Here is an 18,307-nt window from a genome sequence, read left to right on the forward strand (position 1 = left end):
GTCCTGACTATTTTGCTCTACTTTTCACCTTCGACGCGATGGTCACAGCATTGTGCTTTTTTGTTTTTTTTCTTTGTAACTATGTACATCGTGAGTCGAAAAAGTCGCGCAAAGATGGCACGCTAAAATGATTCACAAGTATTCACCGACTGCAACAGTGCCGCAGTCGATCGTTCGAACGAGAATAATTTGGCAAGAAACACTCGCTTGACGGTGAATAAAAAAAGCATTTCGAAGCGGAAATTTCAAGCTGCAAGATCCCCATGGCGCCAAGTTTGCAAGACTTTTTCGACGCACGGTGTACATCGCGTAAAAAAAGAAAATTGCACAATACCGCGACCGACGCTTCCAATGGTGTATAGCTTCATGAAAATTAGTGGAAAAAAAAAGACGGGACAGCAGTTTCGAAGTCAGAGCTCGGAGCTTCGCAATTCAATTTTTTTTCATCGCCAATCCGTTCATTTTTTACGGAGTTTTTTACACCGATGTGGAAATGGGTATTTTTCGTGGAAAAATTGAGGCGATCCCTTAATTGTTTTTGCGCTGTGTACGTACGCCCGATTACCGAACGACTTATATGTACTTGTTTGGTTGTATATAAGTGTATGTAAATGTGAGGACGTTACATTACCAAAGAGTTGGCGAAGGTTGACGTTAATTAAAAATAATTCGAGGTTAACTTGGAAATGATATACCGCGCGCATCACCTACTGGCATCAAATATGCGATGATAATATATGTACCTATATGTATACCTATGTAACACGTGATTATTCGAGAATTTGTTATTTGATGCAGTTATGGCATATAACCTGTTAAAACGTTCGTTGAAAAATGTACGAAACGGTACGCATGACTTTCCCATTTTCTCTTTCTGTTCGAAACGCATCCACTTCGTCCAACGTTATATCAGTCGATAATGTGCACCGCACAGTTTCTAAGGAAAAATATTTTCCCGAGTTGGTCTTGATTTACGAGAGAAGTCGAGTCGAGGTGCGGAACCGTTATGCCCTTTGGTATTTGTTGAAATAAATTGCGTTTTACTGCACCCCAAAATTTCGCAACATTGCGGCTAAGTAGGAGAGCCCATCGCATCGCGTTTCGCTGCAGGTATAAAGTATTCCAAACGTACAGATCTTTTGATTTACGAAGTCAATGACCCACAGTGTCCTGGCACATTATGTACTTGCAAAATAACTACATCTCTGACAAAAGTTCAATGAAATTTCAGGTAACCAAGTCTTCGATATGATTTATGGATAGCCCAAAACTCGGGTGTACCTATTCAGTCAACGTCGGGCTCTAACACCTCATACTTACCTCAAACGACTGATCACCGAGACCGACGATTCCTCAGGATTTTTCGAATTTTCACCCCGTTTAACATTAACTCCAGGATATCTCGACCAACCGTTCGTCACCTTGCAGTTCGATACGATTGTTCTCAACTTTTTTTTCCTACATTTCATCTATGTTATAGATATAATTTTTGATCGAATATGCGGTACCTTTAGGATCGCTTCATAAATCCGTTTGATGTGTAATATCTACATACGATTGATTCCATCGTTCTCGCATACCTCGTTCGTCCTTCGATTGTCCAAGCGCATAATAACCTGCGTCATGAACCCGCCTTTGTGTCGACACAATCGCAAAATTTATCCAACGACAAATTCTAAGCAGTACATATATACAAACGTGTGTGCGTATGTGTCTGTAAAATATTTTCATATATTATACGATCGTTTCTACAATCTATACCATAATACACCCAGAGGCTATAGCTGGCTTACGGCGGACACATCGGGTCTGATAATTAATTCAAGGACTTTTTTATCGGCTATTCATCTATTATTGTGAGTACACAATGGGATATTATAATGCACGTGACCGCGGGAGAATCGCGGACGACTGAAATGCCATTTTGCAAATATCTTGTATTTAGGAACGAATTATATGTATTATGGCACGTCTTTGAAAAGAACATCGCCATAGAGAAGCTTGCGGAAGACGTTAAAAATGAGATGGATGAAGAAAAAAGAAAACATCGATAAGACGTAGATGAAGATACCGAATATAAAAAATCAGAAAATCTGTACTTGGAATGATTACAGCTGTAACGTCGACGTACATCGTGATACGGGAATTGCATATTATATTAGAGATGAAAACCTTGAACAAATAGATGCACATAATGTACAGTACATAGGAAATAGCAAACGTCGACGACAATCGTAGATTTAATAGTTTAAGTTCAGAGAGGCGAATAGAGCTTTGCCGGGGTCGCTCTCTGAGTGTTGTAAATGACGTCAGTGGCGGATGGCGAGATGAAGTTCAAGGTCCTTGCGTGGATGTATGGCGCATCGCCCACGCCTCGTCAGTGGAAAATAGAAACCGGGGAATCGGTTTTACTGACAACACGCGGTAGATCTCAAACAAGTAAATTTATCACTCTACGAAATATATAGGTATATACATACATACGTATAATTCAGCAACGTTTATCTCGCATATTACGTGGACATTTTACTTTTTTTCATTTTCGAAGACGTTACGTTCTCGGAGTACCAAAAATAAATAGAAAAAAAAAAGCGCGAATCACGTTGATACGAAAATTTCGCATATTTTAGTTTTGGTTAAAAAAAGATATTCAAAAAAAACTTGAGCGGCGACACTCCAAAGTTTGTGTAATGTCTTTAGCCTCGTTGTTCTGACATTGAGTGTATAATAAAGAAGAGGGTGGTTCTTGAATATTATATATAATGAATATGTAGTACGTATACCTGTCTATATATATACACACCCGTATCTATAAGTATATAACATAACGAGGTATACTTATAGGGTGGTGGTAAAACGGTACTTGGGTTGCCTCGTCCGGGCACAGCCCCGGACACGACCCGGTCGTTGTGGCCGTGAACTTGTCCGCGCCCTCGCCACCGACCCCTACCCCCTACCCCCTACCCTTTTTAACCCCCACGGCGCCGCCTACGTCCCACGGAATTTGCGGAAGAGAAAATACGAGTATAATATATATATATATATATATATATATATACGGTACATACCCGGTCACAACCCCTGGCTGAAATTTTCAACCCCCTTCTCCCGCGAATAGTCGTCGTTTTCTTATCTTTCCTTTCGCAGCGTAACTTTGTACCAAAAATTTTCCTCGTAAACGTACCTAAATGGATTTTAAATCAGCACGGATTTTCCTTTACCTTTGAAAAGAGCGCCAGAATTCAACGTGATTTTATTTGCTCCTCGGTTTTGAGCCTCCGAGTATTTTGGATACAAATAATTTAGTGTCGAGGTAAAATTGAATATCCGAATACCATATCTCGAGTTTATTTTACAGTCGGAATTTTATCTATCGAAAATCGACGAGAAAAAAGGACCGAATCCGAACTTGTCGCCGGGAGTTTTATCGCGTATTCTCGAAATTTTTCCGCACAAAGTCAAGCGGTAGAAACTCTTGTTGATTTTGTTTGTTGGCGACCTTCGGGTTTCAGGTTTGCAAATGTTCAGCGTGAAAGGGCGATTGATAATTCAGTGTCAAAGTGGGAGGTAATATTTATAAAGTACTCGGTGAAACAGGCTCGGTAACCTTTGCGGCAATTGGTAACCTCGCGTCTTCCGCGCCCTTCTCCTCTTTCTCCTATTTCCCCTCCCCTCCCCGCCGCACGTCCCTCTTTTTCCATGAAACCCCCGTCCTTGCATCTGCAAACGACGTGCCCGTGACCGAAAATGACCTTGGCCATGGCTCGAGGCGTCGCGACGCAAGCGTCGAAGCGCGCGCACTACGTTCGATAAAACGGCTTCTGTTTTACACGAATACACGTTCACCACACCGAGCCGAACGTTCTCACATAGATAGATGTGCATATACCATATACCCGTATACTATACGTATAAATCGTAGCTAGGTCAACCCTGACCTTAAACTCCCCTGCTTCTACCCTCGTAGCTTTAACATCCCCTTTCCATCAGCAACGTCAACCAGGGTAAAAGTTGGTTCCTCCGAGTGCTTATGTATGTATATGTATATGTGTCTAAATATATATACTCGGTATACGTATGTACGCGAAATACATATACGTATAGTTAGGTAGCGTACATACCTATGTATACACATAACCGTGGGACGTAGATCGAAGAATCGCAGGAGCGTTGCGCGATTCGATTATAAACCTGTGTGAGCTGGCGACGTATGCTATATAAAAGGGGGTGTTAGACGTCGCGTCGATCTTTTCTTATTGTTTTATACCAATTTAAACCCATAAATAAACCTTTCAAGTCACTTTACCTTACGTATGAAGAGAGACGCGATGTCGCGGAATATGAGATTATTAGAAAATTGATCGTACTTTACATTTTACCGAGCGTCTACTTGCTTTTAGATATTGTTATCTGATTTTACAAATAGGAGTTAATATATCCGGAAATCTTTCGTGAGATCATCGTCGACTTTATTGCAGAAATTAATCAGCACTCCAAAATCAGATTATCAGATACCAGTTGCAGTTTCCCCGAGACAATAAAAAATATGAAACGTTGACAAGTTTTATAAATATTGTACGTCGTACACATGAAAATGTCATCGTATTGTAAATTGGAACGATGCAACCTGCAGAGTAAAAAAATGAAAAAAGAAAAAAAAAAAATGATAAAAAAGGAAAACAATTACAAGTATTTATGTTCAAGGTTCTTGGGATGTTTCGTTCGAAAATATCTACTGCGTTGCTGTTCATTATAGGTGCATATACGATACGTTTCATATACCTATATCTATATTACACTCATATTTATGTACTGTATATATATATATATATATATATATATATATATACGTTCAAGATACGAGATAATGGATGAGTTAAAGATAATTCGTCCGCACAAAGCAAAGCATACATATCTATTCGTACCCTACAGGGTGTCGGAATCGTCCTAACAAAAACAAAAAAAAAAGCTATCCAAATTCGTCGGGATTACAGGGAAAAACCAACCGATGAACTCATCTCACGAAGCCGAACCTGAGACGGATACTTTCGAGAAATCCAAATGACAGCCTACTCTTTAAATGCTACGTGCAATCTTTTGCACCGTGTCACAATTTTAGCTTACTCCGAAACAAATCGAAGAGAAAGAAAAGATCCTAGCTCCAAAGACTCGTTAGTTATCACGGTTCAAAATTCGAAACGGTCTCACAAGTACACGATGACTTGAACGCCTGTTCGCAGGCAACGTGGAACCGTCACAACCCCCGAGTCCTCAGACTCGAGATATTTTTTGTTTTCTAATCGTCCTGAAACCAACTATAATTAGGGAATAAAAAAATATCTAAATTTTTGTCTAAAATAGCGTCACCTGATGTTGGACCGATTCCACCAGTTGATATCTAGATGACTTTGATTCGCATTATTTTTTGACTCGATAAATCGCATCCAAAATGATCAAACCCCTCGTCTGAAATGGAACGCTTTTCCGAGGAGTAACACGTACGTGTTGGGGTAGGATCAAATCGAATTTCATCAACAAATATTTCACGGAGCAATCGTCACTAATACTGATAAAATAATCAGTTGTTCTATTCCCTTGTGCCCCTGGATACGACTTAACATTGTACGTACGTATAGGTATACGTTAGTCACAATTTGTTTGTTTTATTACTTATTCTTTTTGCTCTGTATTGCTGGTGCCACTGGTGCATCGATACGATGCAATATACGAAGCGTCGCCGCGTGCAACGGACTTTAAACGGCGAACGCCTGCCCCGCTTCGACCGCGATGACCTTGGCCTTGACATCGACCGCAGCGTCCCGACGCTACGCAGTTGCATCATCATCACACTTGTTAGATGAGCTGGCAACACAGCGACTGACAGGTGGGCGGAATGTGGAAAAATATTCCAGGGGTGGAGGGAGGTAAAGTAAATTGATAACTATTTGATAAATGAATCGCTTGATTGATTTTGAAAAATTTTCCATTTTCAAATCAATCTCTGTTTCCCATTTCTTTCTACCGCATGAACATCACACATGCCGAAAATATTCCCCGAGTAAGTGTGAGACGAAAAAAGTAATTTTCATCTGAATGACATTTTTAGAACATGGTTCTGTACACCGAGCTTCTTTACATAATTCAAGAAATCACGTCCAAGTAATATGCGAAAATAAATTTGACTCGTAAAAGCTGCTAGGGGGAGAGGAGGACCGAAGATTTTTTTATTTTTTCTTTACTTTCGTTTGTGACGATGTGGAGCTTTTTGTTTTTAAGTTTTGTATATTATTCGGAACAAGCTTCTTCTTTTACGATCTGATAATTCAACTTCTTTTTCTCTCACATTTTCCGACTTTTCCTTCCCTTACGGCCTCCTTAATCTTATACACTTCAATGCTATGACACTTTTATTTTATTTTCGAAATACCTCAACGATTTTACCATATCATTTTTAGTCGTTCTTGTCTATGAATTTTCTCGGACACTCAATGAACTCCTAATTGATGTGGGCCTTCTTTTCTTTCCGCTACTCCAGAGTAACTCCAGTTGCCTAAAACGAGGCGCGTTGTCAATGAATAATTGAAAAAATGAGTCAATAGATTCTCTTTAAAAGTTTTGGCCAAGGTCGCATGATGCGGTAACTTTGCATTAGAAAACTTTGGTTCGTCGATCGTTCAACCGTGAGCGGAAAAAAGTCCTTTAAAAATGACGTAAGCGACAAAACTACCCTCAAGGACGAGAAGCACCGGGACAAACCGACCGTTTCTTAGTTCGCAATGACAAACAGTTTGACGATGCAAATGAGACCAGAGATCGTCATTATCTCAGTGTTCACATGCACAGTATCCTTTGGGTACCCCGTCACGTGTATTTTCACCTTCAATTATCCGACTTCCGCTTTTAGTCCGAATCTTACGTCAATTTATAAATATTCATCGTCGACATTTTGATTCTTGGTTAATTATTTTTCTCCGCTAATCTTTACGCACGATTATAACGTGCTAAAAAAAAAAGCGGAAGAACTTTCAAAGATTGCGGAAATTATGTTAAATGGGAAAGGAAGTGGTTTTTTTAATTTCCCTTCGAAACCACATAGCTGAGCTTTCAATGACATCGGTATCTTTAATCTGAATAACGGAAAGAAAGAGTCGGAAATAAAAAGAAATATATATATATCGGTACGCATTTCATCTTGCCAGCGTGCCAGATAGTTGTTGTAAATTATAATCTTTAATGACTGTAGATATATAGGTGTATATCTATGGAGGGCATACAAAGTCTCGTGGCCTTGCTCGGGCTGCGTCGCGTAGCTATTTCCTAGCGTGATGCACTTGACCTTCGCAATCCATGTACATGTCTACGTATTTACCAGCTAAACAACCAACCTGATCATGTGTTTACATTAGTAAACAATACATACGTAAATGGAATGTGCATTTGCACCGCTCGAGAATCAACCATTAAAACATACCAGGTATACCTATATGCGCGGCGATAATGCTTGACAAGTATAGGTGTACCTATACCAACGTTAGAAGTAGTTGAATGCAACTAGACGATTACCATCCTTGTTCCCACTGCATTTTATAATTATATACTTTACATAGGTCCATGTACAGCTCGCCAGAGACACTTGTTAGAGGGTCAAGTTCAAGGCTGTTATATATCAATTTGTCTTTGCTGTTATTTATATTCAAATTGCACCCCCGTCATATCAATTTTATTGTTTGATGTTTGACGCTTGGTATCAATCTTCCTGTACATGCTATGTATATCACATATTGTATATAATATGTTATATAGCATAGCTATGCATCCTCGTATGCATCTGTAAATTGCATGCATATGTGAAGGTCCGTCAGTCGCGCGCGCGCACCTTACAATTAGTTTTAGGTCGTAGAAATCATAGACGAGTCTGCTGCTGGGTTCTACTGCATATTCATTGCGACGAAATTTTTGCTCTGCTTTCATCTTTTTTTTAACATTTTGTCGTCCTTCCCTCTTTTTTACGCCAGAGAGCACAAACGTTTTCATATACCGGATAGAGATAGGTGTAGGTATAGTTATGGGGATGTTACGTACGCGGTAGGGTTGCTTGAAATAAAACAAGGTCAAGTTTAGCCAAGGTTACATGCCGCGCAGAGTATCGGCCGCACGATGTGATAATAATTTATTAATACACCCGGAGTCTTTACCTTTTTCTTTTTTTATTCCATCCCCGTTTCCTTTTTTTTCATAAACAAGGAAACTTGCGTAATGACCTCATCTATCTATGTATTATGGTCAGCCGTCATAGTCGGTCTTATATCGAATAACGAAGTTCGTAAAATAATTTATTAGTTAAAATTTTTAATTTCGATGTGCTAGGAAATTATTCATCTCTGATCATATTTATATCGATCGGTTTCGTGCTACTTTTTTCTCTCCTACTGCAGCTATTTACTGCAATTCGTTTAAACTTACCTTTATAATATTCATATACATGATACACGATGATACTCATTTTACTCGGAATTAAGCCGATTATTAATATTGTTATTAATATTTATCACTTCTATTTACTGACGGATATTATTGCGAATTGTTTATAGCATGTATATAAGTACTTGTTCCATTGTGAGACTTATTTTTGTATAGCGTTTTACGTATAAACATGTTTAATGCTTTTATGTATGTACCTAATGTACATAGAGGATATTGTATATTATGTGGTTTGAACAAACAAAAATGACGCGCGGTAAAGTCGGATATGTATCGTGGACTATGACCTTCAACTATACCCGCTTTTCTGCGTACAAGATCAAAGTTCAAGGCCACCCTTGACATTTGCGTTCAATAGGAAGAGGACAAAACTAAAAAAACACCTGTAAAAAGGAAAAATACTTTATTTATGTCTGTCGGATAAGCCTGTAAACTGTCATAACTGATTCGTACTTCGTAAGTAGGTGTGCTAATCAACAAAATAATGATTCCATAATTCGCAAGTTTTTTGTCCTTCTCAATGGTGTTCACACGTAGAAGGCGTCAAGGACATTCAAATAGTTGAAAAAAGTCGTATCATGATTATTCTCGATGGAATCAAGTTTTTGAAGAAAAAAATATTATTTACGTTTAAAACCAGGGAATGGGATGAGCATTTTTGAGAGCGTCGCGTTTTTCTTTATCATGTGATTACGTGAAATTTGTACACGTATACACTTTAGTTATAGACAAAATAAGTATTATATGACAGTTCTGTCGTCATCGTCAATTATTACTGAGAAAAATAGGTATGATTATCAATTGATGCAATAGTGAATACATGATCCGCAATCCACAAACTACGCAGCATCTGTCAGCTGTGAATTATTTTAGAAGTAGTTGGATACAAGATTTTTGTTTTTTTTATGAATTCAATGACCAAATTTGTTTGAATGACGAAAGTCGCGAAAACTTAAAAGCTGGGTTTTATCTTTGCCATGAAATTTCGTGCCAAGTTTAAACGCTACTGCTAATATCGAGTGGTCCAGAACTTGGCAGTATCGCACGTATGAGAAATTAGCTTGATTGTTATTGGTGCCAAAATGCGAAATACAAACGTCCGCCATAATTTAATAAACCCTGGTTCAAGGAAATTTAAGCACGTATTTAAAATATGATCGACAGAACTTTTTTAAAAGCGCAGTTTTGATTTATCGATACAAGATCACTGCCCCCATCAGTCTTACGTAAAATGAGGGAGAATAATGGTTGAAACTCCCTTGTTTTTAACAGTTCATGACTTTATTGATATTCATCCGAACTTACATTCACGAGTAACATCCGTCACTGACGAGTAACACTCACAACATTTTTTTTTACATTTACACGTTAGTTGATGTTTTACAAAACTATTTTCGTATTCTTATTTCATCATAGTTTCTTTATATTGAATATTTAACAATTAATTACAAAGTATGATGTGAAAAACTTATACGACCGAACTTAAATTCCAATTATTTAGCCTTCTTGCCTTTAGCTGCTTTCGGTTTCCCCCTTGGTGGTTTGCCACCGCCTTTGTTATTCTTCCCACGACCCTTTGTCTTTGATTTGGCTTTAGCGGCTCTCAAATCTTTTTTCATTCTAGGGTCCACGACCTTGTAGTGACCCTTCACACCTGCTGGCCTTATCGCTCGCTTCTGCATAGAATGTTTTTTGGCAACAACATACGTCACCTCCTTCCTCGGCTCCTTGTGTGCTTTCCTGTACAATCTGGAACCGCCAAATTGGAGTGTAAGTAAATGTTAAGTCATGTTACCAGTTAAACTGTTTCTACCTCAATTCGATCCCCCAAAAATGATTACTTACGCTTTCACTTGCTTCGCCTTCTCTCGATCGCTGAGATCTATGTTATCCATAAGTGATTCAACCTTTTTTTTTGCTTTTTCAAGCCTTCGTACAGCCCGTTTCTTCTTCCTCGCTTTAGCTTCCAATACTTTTTTTATCGGTCTAACATTAAGGTCTTCCACTTTTTTCTTATACTCTTCTACCACTTCTTGAGGAACAGGTGCCTCCTTTTTCATGTGCTTTTGCTCGTCTTCAACGAACCATTCTGGGAGCTTTTCATCGTTGAACGCGTAACGGTTCCACGCAGCATCTACTAGATCCCTTCGTGCCTTCTTGCTCTGTACCAGCAATGAGCCCAGCGCTAAGTCCTCTTCTGTTAATTTTCTTTTACTCTTCTTTTTGACAACTGTGAACATTAATATGCGACATAGTTCGTTGTGGTTTCGTTCTATTTAGTAATTCAAAAAACTTACGGGCATCTTTTTTGACGATTTCGAAACCATTTTTTCCGGATACTTTTTTGGCCTTCTTATCATTGGCCATCATTTCTTCTGTATCATAATCCGAATTTTCATCGTCACTGCTTCCGTTTTCGTCACTCTCCTCATTCTTGTTATTCTTATTCTTCCCTTTCTTTGCAGTTGGCTTAGCTTCACCAATTATGGTGCCTCCTTTCTTCTTTAATTCTTCCGCCATTTTATCCAACTCAAAGTCTTCGTCATCTTCATTTTCCAGATTTTTAAAAACGTCTTTTTCAAACCACAACTCAGCCTTCTGAGTTCTCTTTGACTTTTTATCTCTTTGATCTAAATCTGTGATTAGTGGATTATTTTCTGAATCTCCAGCCACAGTTTTTTTTGTAGGTTTAACTGGCAAACCTTCCTCTTCAGAATCACTGAATCCTGTGATGATTAAAATTTCTTAATTAGCACACATAAAACCGAAACATTATTAGTATGAGCTATGAAGAGTGTTCGTATTACCTAGCCCAGACTTATCGCTATCTGAAGTTTCTGCATCTGAATCTTCCGGCTCACTATCTTCTGACTTATAATACAATCCGGAGCTATCCAAATGCCCTGCATCCTTATCATATTTGACTTTCTTTGGTAAGAAATTTTCGTCATCAGATTCTGGTTCACTTTCTGCGACAATGTCAGGGTTTTGGTCTACAACAGTATTTAAATGTTGGTGTGTTTTTATTTCTTTTAGATCAAACATATCATCTCCTTCGAGCTTGGGCCCCTCATCTCCTCTGTGGACCATTTTCAAGTTGAGTCGTTCATTTAATTTCTGTCTCTCTTTATTAGCTTTTTTTCTCTTTCTTTTCGCTTCTTTCATTTCCTCTGCCTTGAGTTCCGCAATTTCTTCCTCGATTGCCGCATTTTCTTTGTCCTCTTCATCCTCCAAAGTAATAGGTGCTACTTCTAATGTGCTCTCATCTTTCTCGTCGGTTGGCACTTCTTCTTCAGACTTACAAAATTCTTCTTTTAAAAGTTTCCACCAGGCAAGCAATGCCCTCAGCTCTTTCCTACCTAATACTTTGATATCCTTACAGCACTCAACAATTTCTTTTGTCGTCTTAGCATGCGAGGCTATTTTCTCATCATCAATAACAATTTCTGATGCATTTTGCAAAGCTTCAATTCCACTTTCGTGTGTAATGAAGTCCATTACGGATAATTTGTGGTGTAATGTATAATCATTCTCTGGATATCCCTCAGCCTTCGCTTTTTTTTGTTTGTCAGGATGGAAAACGTTCAGCTTATTTTTAGATTCAACATCTAATTCTGAAAACACGTATTTAGCATCCAGAAACTTGGGATCAAGTTTGTCTGGAGCAACGTAATATTGACAGACGACAAATATTTCAGCTGATTCATTACGAGAGGCTTGTGGTTTGGTGGCATGTACCTTTAGATTATGGGTGTATTGATCAATTTCTGAACACAGATAGGAATCAAAGTATGCATTGAAAAATAATTATTCATACCTTCTTAAACAGCTGCTTCAGAACCCACACCAAAGGATGGTAATCTTTAGACCGGAATACTTTGGTAATGAACCATCCCCCAGGCCTGAGAAATTGTGTGGCAAGTTTGAGAGCTGAAAGAGTGAGGCACGCCTGTTGATAGGCATCATGGAGCCAATTTTTACCAACATTTGGGGCTCCGTCATTCAGCACTACATCAGCTTTCCATGTTTTCAACTCTCGTGATATAGCCACTCGACATTTATCTGTGGTAATGTCCTCAGTGATACTGATACAGCCAGGTATTGCTTTTATAGGAAACAAATCTATGCCAATAACAATTGATGATACTGGCATATTTTGCCTTGCTACTTGCATCCATCCTCCTGGTGCAGCGCAAAGATCGATGCATACTCTTGATTTTTGCAAGAACTCAAATTTGCGGTTCAGTTGAATCAATTTAAACGCAGCACGAGATCTAAAACCTGTACAAAATAGAAACATGTTAGACCTCGTATTCTTTTGCAAAAGCATCGATCGATAAAGGTGAATTAAATTATTTGTAAATGTTGTATTCAAAAGAAAAAAAGACTTGAATTGGATATTACTAACCTGTCTCTTTAGCCAATTGATAATATTTATCCTTCCGCTGCTTTCCAATTTTCGATTTTTTACCCATTTTGATGGATTAGCATATGACTCTTCCAAGTCAACGTGCTTCGTTACCTCACGTGGGATAACGTTCGGTTTATTTGTTAAGGTTATGTTTTAATTCAGGATTACATCAATTCAAGAACGCGACTCTGTGTACGGAATGCTAGAACCAATGCTAGAAGTTACTAGCAGCGTTAACTGAAGATTGGTACCAATCTTCAACCAATCTTCAGTCAACGACTGAAGATCTAGTAGAGTTGGCAGAATGAAGTGTAGTATTGCCATCTGTTCCAGTTGAGATTGTTCATGGTACTCGCCGATTCTATCCAACTCGTTTATAGAGGCATCGCTTTATCCTTGTTGATAAAAAGGTTGACGTTTTCGTGACGTAAAGGACACTTCAACCAATGAGAAATATTTGAGAAATTAGCGTACAGTAATATCATCGCTTAGCACTGACGTGTCCCGAAAAGACCTTCGTTCTACGAGTCAAGATTATTCTGGATTCAGTATCTAGATCTAAAGTTAAATTTCAAGCAACAGTAGTGAGTTCGAAGTGGATTTGGAAGCATCATTTTTAATATAAAAGTGATAGTAAATCATGGCACCAACGTTGCAATCCTTTATGCATTCGTTTAATAATAGATTGTGAGTATATTTACCCCCTGATCAAATCTTCCATCGTAAGACGCCTTATGCATTGGTACATTTGTTTACGATCGTAGGATCTAATCTTGTTCTAGGTTCTCATTAAAATTTCTGTTTTGTAATTCACACCCAATTCTGTTGAAATTGCCTTTGCTAAACGTTGTCCCTGGTATCATTGGTGACATAATAATAATCGTACGTCATCAGATAATCATTTTTGATAACAATAATAGTTTATACTTTATTGCTACTTAAGTTTTATCAGGTGTTCCGCGTATTTTTGTTCCGTAATAAGAACGCCTACGTGCTTTCCAATGTCAATTGGTGTTTATCGAACCACCAATTGGGGACTCGAAAAGATATGGAGACATTTTGATTTTTTTTTCAAGTTCCCTTTCTACCTGGGTCATATTGGCCCCCTTACACTAATGCATAATGTTATTTCTATTAGTGGATATAAACTATGCAAAATATCCAGTTATGAGTCAGGCTCACTTTCACTAGGAGAATTCGTCAATTCATTTACTCATTGACTTGATATCTTATTCAATATGAACGGCGCATTGAATTATTGCCAGTCATCGAATGACCGATTTAATGAAACTGTTTCATCATTTTTCAGGGAAGCACCTGTAAGACAACACTTGAAAAATGTTTACGGATGTTTATCATTGTCTACGGTATCAGCCGCTAGTGGCGCGTACATTCATATGTACACCGATTTCCTTCAAGCAGGATTACTGACCACCATCGGAGCTCTTGGACTTCTCTTTGCTCTTCTATCCACACCAGATAATGATAAAAATCAAAAATTACGTCTTGGATATCTTCTCGGTTTTGCTTTCCTCTCTGGACTCGGAATGGGCCCTCTTTTGGAAGCAGTCATCTCTGTTGATCCTAGTATCGTTGTAACTGCATTAGTTGGTAGGTCAAAATGTGTAATTTGCATACATTTCTTGTGTCATTACTAATTTCATTGAAATTATTTAATGTATTGCTTGTTTTATTTAAGGTACAACTCTGATGTTCGTTTCCTTCAGCATCTCAGCAATCCTAGCAGAACGAGGCCGCTGGTTGTACTTTGGAGGAACTCTAATGACGATGTTGAATGCTATCCTCTTGATATCATTGGCAAATCTATTCTTGCGCTCTCCTATCGTCCATCAAATTCATCTGTACTTAGGGCTGTTGGTCATGTCCGGATTTGTTCTTTATGACACACAGCTCATCATTGAGAAACGTCGAATGGGAAGCAAGGACTTTGTTGCCCACTCTCTCGACCTGTTCATTGATTTCATTGGAGTCTTTCGCCGGCTTCTCATCATACTCACCCAGAAGGTATTCGTCATAAGCTGAAAGCAGGCACATAACGTGAATGCATTTATTATTCAGGAGATAAATCAATAAACCATTACCTCCAAGTTTGCTCGTACTTACGTGGCCACAGGCAGCAAATATGCCTACAGAACTAGAAGCGTAACAATAATTAAATAGCGCTATTTTGATGAGATGATTTCAATGATATTCAAATTTTTATCCGTAATTTGACTTTTTTTCTGATCCGTTTTCAGGAACAACAAAATCGCAAACGCAAAGATTAAAGGGTCGGGAGAGTACTACGAGAAGGAGGAGGATCACAACATTCAGTAAATCCATGTACTAGAAGTCTTCATCTATCCAAACATATATATTATATACAAATATTCTATTATTTCATACAAGAGAACATACATACTATGATACTATATTTACTACACAAAACGTATAAAACTTGATAATAAACTAAGAGGTTCAGATTTCAGGCCCATGTCGTATCTCGTCGCTAGTTTTCTTCTGGATTGAGAAGGCTTCGGTATTTCTCTCTTTATATGTTGATTAAATTTGTAGACCAAAGTATTGAGTGATCTGCTAATCCCAAGAATTCTTTTTTATGTTTGTCTCCTTGTTTTATATTTTGTACTAACCATTACAGGGCCCTAAGAAAATCTAGTGTTGCTGTAGGTAAGCTTTGGATGTGATTGGAATTGCTCACTGAATTCGAGGGATCCACTTGAGGCAGTTATGCTCTGTTAGCAAGTGCGTCTTGGGATGGAATCTGTTCCTCGATTATTCATTCGTTAATTAATGTACAATAAAAATGGAGAAAACTATTTATAATTATATTCTTTTCTGGGAGGACAATACAATAACCACATGTAATTATTATATCAATTCACACGTTCTTTGGTATCACGTAATTCTGTCTGCTGATTTGATTTAGAAGTGATCAATAAATTTAATGTACTTCGTTTTAAGTTTTAATAAATTAAAATTTCCCAGTTTGAAAAAAAAAAAATTTGGAGCAGTTGTTTTTTTGTAAATGCTGTCGGAACCCGGTGCAATATGAATTACTGGAAAACGGGGAGGCTCGGGGAACGGTTTGAAAAACGTCAATGCAATAAAGTGCGAATCTGACACCCTTATACGTTTGATTCGTTATTGTATCTACTATTTGTAAAAATTTGGATCAATGATTATTCCATTTGCCACCATTGTTTGAATTTTGCCCAAAGAAGGATGAGAACAAGGTAACAAGTGTAAAGATCTTTGATTCTCAGCTACTATTCTACACGGACCCTCGCGTTCACGTGTAAAGCCAAAACGCCATCGTCGTCGTTAGTTAAAATTTCTATGTAAGCCATCCCACAATCATTGACGATGACCGTTTTCCCTGTGCACCTTCTCTTCTCTACGTTGCCTGATATCACATCACAGTATATACCGGCTGGCAGACAAGTTTGAAGATTTACCTGAAGACTCCAACTGTCCGCATTAATTGCAATGAACCCCGAATTCCCACGGCAGAATGATATTTGATTACTGCCGTTGTCCCACCAGTTACTGATAGCTGTTCCCGTCACTACATTTCGAAAATTAATCATGCTATAAATCTGATGCCAACGATGCTCGCAGACCCATCCATTAGCGCAGCTGAGGTCAGGGTTGAAAATTGGGGAAATAATGTTTCCTAGCTCATCTGCTGGCGGTCCAGCATCTGTATTATCGAAGGCGAATGAACTCATCACGCGAGGAATGCCATACGTTTGGGTCAACATAAAAGCTACAGCCATCTAGAAATGATGTATTGGATTCATATCAACGTTCATAGCGTGCAATTAGATATTTTCACTCTACTAAGTAAAGATAAATGACACCAGCCTTGTACTTCCTCGGATTTTTGTAGGTGAGAATTTCTCCACCACTTCCGTGACCCCGTTGGTTATCGTGATTGTCAACAAATACAAAAGCATATTTGCTCGGAAGAAAACCCCATTTCAGCCCCCAGTTAGTCAGGTTTTTCAACTGGATTTTGCCAGTAAATGCATCACTGATTTTCAAGCTGTGCTTAAACTCTGTTACTCTACCAAGGGGAGTGTATTCGGTATTGCTGATTGCTTCGCCTCCGTTGTCAATCACTTCCTGGTAGATGAAAGGACGACTACCAAGGCGGAATCCGTGATTAGTATTTAGATTATTTAAACTGCAGAATATGGCCATTAAATCTCGAGGCCACATATGCTTCGCAGCATCAATTCTGTTCGGCACAAAACATAAGATGTAAAATCTAGATTTGATGTATAATGTTAAGTAACACCTTGGGGCGGCATTCATAGTCCGGTGTTAAGACCGCGGTCAAATAAGAGGGTCTTCGTCAAGTCGAGCTAAAACCCCCAAATAAGCTCGTCTTATTTGACCTCGGTCTCTTAAGAACGGACCATGAATATTGCCCTTGGACTTAGTCACAAAAGTATTTTTTCTACCGGAATCCAGCCACACCAGCTTCGATGAGCTTGTTCATCAAGTTAACGATCTCATTTCTAACGTGAGTATTTTTTTGATCCAAGTCATGCAGGCTATATAATTCACAGTTTCTGACATTCGTAGCGTTTTGATAATCATTAATACTGCAGGGTGCGTGAAAATCGCTTCTTGAGTAAGGGACAGAGTAATATTCTCTAGATATTGGGTCAGCAGTAGATCCACCAGTGCCAATATTAATGCTATGATCTTGGGTCATGTGATTTAACAATATATCCACGTAGATTCTAATTCCGACAATATTGCAGCGTCTCGTCATGTCTTTAAAAGCTGCCTCATCGCCCGATCTTGTAGTCAACAAGTACGAAATTGGTTGATAACGTTCCCACCAAGGTCGCCCGTCAATTATTACATTTTCTTGAACAGGAGATATCTGTGCAACAATTAGATACTTACCTAAGTTTGCGAGAATCAATTACCTCAATTACTAATTTTCATTAGAATTGACATTGATTTCTTTTCAATCTCTAATTATTCACCCCAACACTCACCTGAACTCCAGCGTATCCTTTTGGCCCCAAAAAAGTTTCGCATTCATTTGCAATGTCATTGTATTTCCATTCAAAAAGATGAACAATCCCCTCGTGTCCACTTACGTAATGCGGCTTCCATTGGGCTGATACAGCATTAACAAAAACTAAGAATAAAAGTGAAAATGAAAAATACATTTTCACGACTCGTTGCAAGTACACCGGCTATTACGGAGACCCCAGTCCAACTCGCAATAAGTCGAAGCATATTGACTATGGACTGTAGACACAGCAAACTACCCCACTCTCGTATAATTTAAGATAAATTGGCACTTGCAAATAATACTATACATAATTAATCTACTATACAAAAATGTATATCATCGATATTAAGAGACTT

At 38.4% G+C, this 18,307-nt stretch overlaps 3 protein-coding genes and 1 long non-coding RNA gene across 5 annotated transcripts; 2 read left to right on the forward strand and 2 right to left on the reverse strand.

Moving 5' to 3' along the window:
- The first annotated feature begins 719 nt into the window (after positions 1 to 719).
- Positions 720 to 12,449, forward strand: LOC110116838. Its single transcript, XR_007279023.1, has 5 exons — positions 720 to 1,856; positions 1,946 to 2,439; positions 5,362 to 5,924; positions 10,106 to 10,251; positions 12,311 to 12,449. It is a non-coding gene; the product is annotated as an uncharacterized LOC110116838 (long non-coding RNA).
- On the reverse strand, positions 9,741 to 13,772 carry LOC105683502 (pre-rRNA 2'-O-ribose RNA methyltransferase FTSJ3). The gene is made up of 7 exons (XM_012396135.4): positions 13,594 to 13,772; positions 12,890 to 13,329; positions 12,299 to 12,762; positions 11,289 to 12,219; positions 10,779 to 11,207; positions 10,327 to 10,711; positions 9,741 to 10,230 (listed from the first exon to the last, which is right to left on the reverse strand). Exons 2-7 carry the CDS (start codon positions 12,954 to 12,956, stop codon positions 9,975 to 9,977), a joined length of 2,532 nt encoding a protein of 843 aa, XP_012251558.2. The 5' UTR covers positions 12,957 to 13,329; positions 13,594 to 13,772; the 3' UTR covers positions 9,741 to 9,974.
- Positions 13,392 to 15,869, forward strand: LOC105683504 (probable Bax inhibitor 1). Its single transcript, XM_012396138.3, has 4 exons — positions 13,392 to 13,579; positions 14,202 to 14,503; positions 14,592 to 14,917; positions 15,151 to 15,869. Exons 1-4 carry the CDS (start codon positions 13,533 to 13,535, stop codon positions 15,178 to 15,180), a joined length of 705 nt encoding a protein of 234 aa, XP_012251561.1. The 5' UTR covers positions 13,392 to 13,532; the 3' UTR covers positions 15,181 to 15,869.
- LOC105683503 (alpha-amylase A-like) lies at positions 15,246 to 18,248 on the reverse strand. Of its 2 annotated transcripts, none has more exons than XM_012396137.3 (4): positions 17,929 to 18,248; positions 17,380 to 17,810; positions 16,778 to 17,153; positions 15,246 to 16,689 (listed from the first exon to the last, which is right to left on the reverse strand). In XM_012396137.3, the coding sequence occupies exons 1-4, from the start codon at positions 18,103 to 18,105 to the stop codon at positions 16,180 to 16,182; spliced, it is 1,494 nt and encodes a 497-aa protein (XP_012251560.2). In that variant the 5' UTR covers positions 18,106 to 18,248; the 3' UTR covers positions 15,246 to 16,179. The 2 variants fall into 2 exon arrangements, with proteins under 2 accessions (XP_012251560.2, XP_048513335.1); XM_048657378.1 differs by having other exon boundaries at positions 17,380 to 17,833; positions 17,929 to 18,122.
- Between the last annotated feature and the right edge of the window lie 59 nt (positions 18,249 to 18,307).

Source organism: Athalia rosae, chromosome 1 (assembly GCF_917208135.1).
Source record: "Athalia rosae chromosome 1, iyAthRosa1.1, whole genome shotgun sequence".
Lineage (NCBI taxonomy): Eukaryota > Metazoa > Arthropoda > Insecta > Hymenoptera > Athaliidae > Athalia > Athalia rosae.

Bases quoted from the DNA above. Each gene is read 5' to 3' on its own strand.
- LOC105683502 (XM_012396135.4), bottom strand. From the start codon at position 12,956: ATGGGTAAAAAATCGAAAATTGGAAAGCAGCGGAAGGATAAATATTAT. The intron at 12,220-12,298 runs GTATGAATAATT...CATAATCTAAAG, and splicing joins TGAAGCAGCTGTTTAAGAAG to GTACATGCCACCAAACCACA. The intron at 10,231-10,326 runs GTAAGTAATCAT...TGGCGGTTCCAG, and splicing joins AAGGCGAAGCAAGTGAAAGC to ATTGTACAGGAAAGCACACA.
- LOC105683504 (XM_012396138.3), top strand. From the start codon at position 13,533: ATGGCACCAACGTTGCAATCCTTTATGCATTCGTTTAATAATAGATT. The intron at 14,504-14,591 runs GTAGGTCAAAAT...GTTTTATTTAAG, and splicing joins CGTTGTAACTGCATTAGTTG to GTACAACTCTGATGTTCGTT. The intron at 14,918-15,150 runs GTATTCGTCATA...ATCCGTTTTCAG, and splicing joins TCATCATACTCACCCAGAAG to GAACAACAAAATCGCAAACG.
- LOC105683503 (XM_012396137.3), bottom strand. From the start codon at position 18,105: ATGTATTTTTCATTTTCACTTTTATTCTTAGTTTTTGTTAATGCTGTA. The intron at 17,154-17,379 runs GTAGAAAAAATA...TGTGCCGAACAG, and splicing joins GCTGGTGTGGCTGGATTCCG to AATTGATGCTGCGAAGCATA. The intron at 16,690-16,777 runs GCTGGTGTCATT...CATCATTTCTAG, and splicing joins AAAATCCGAGGAAGTACAAG to ATGGCTGTAGCTTTTATGTT.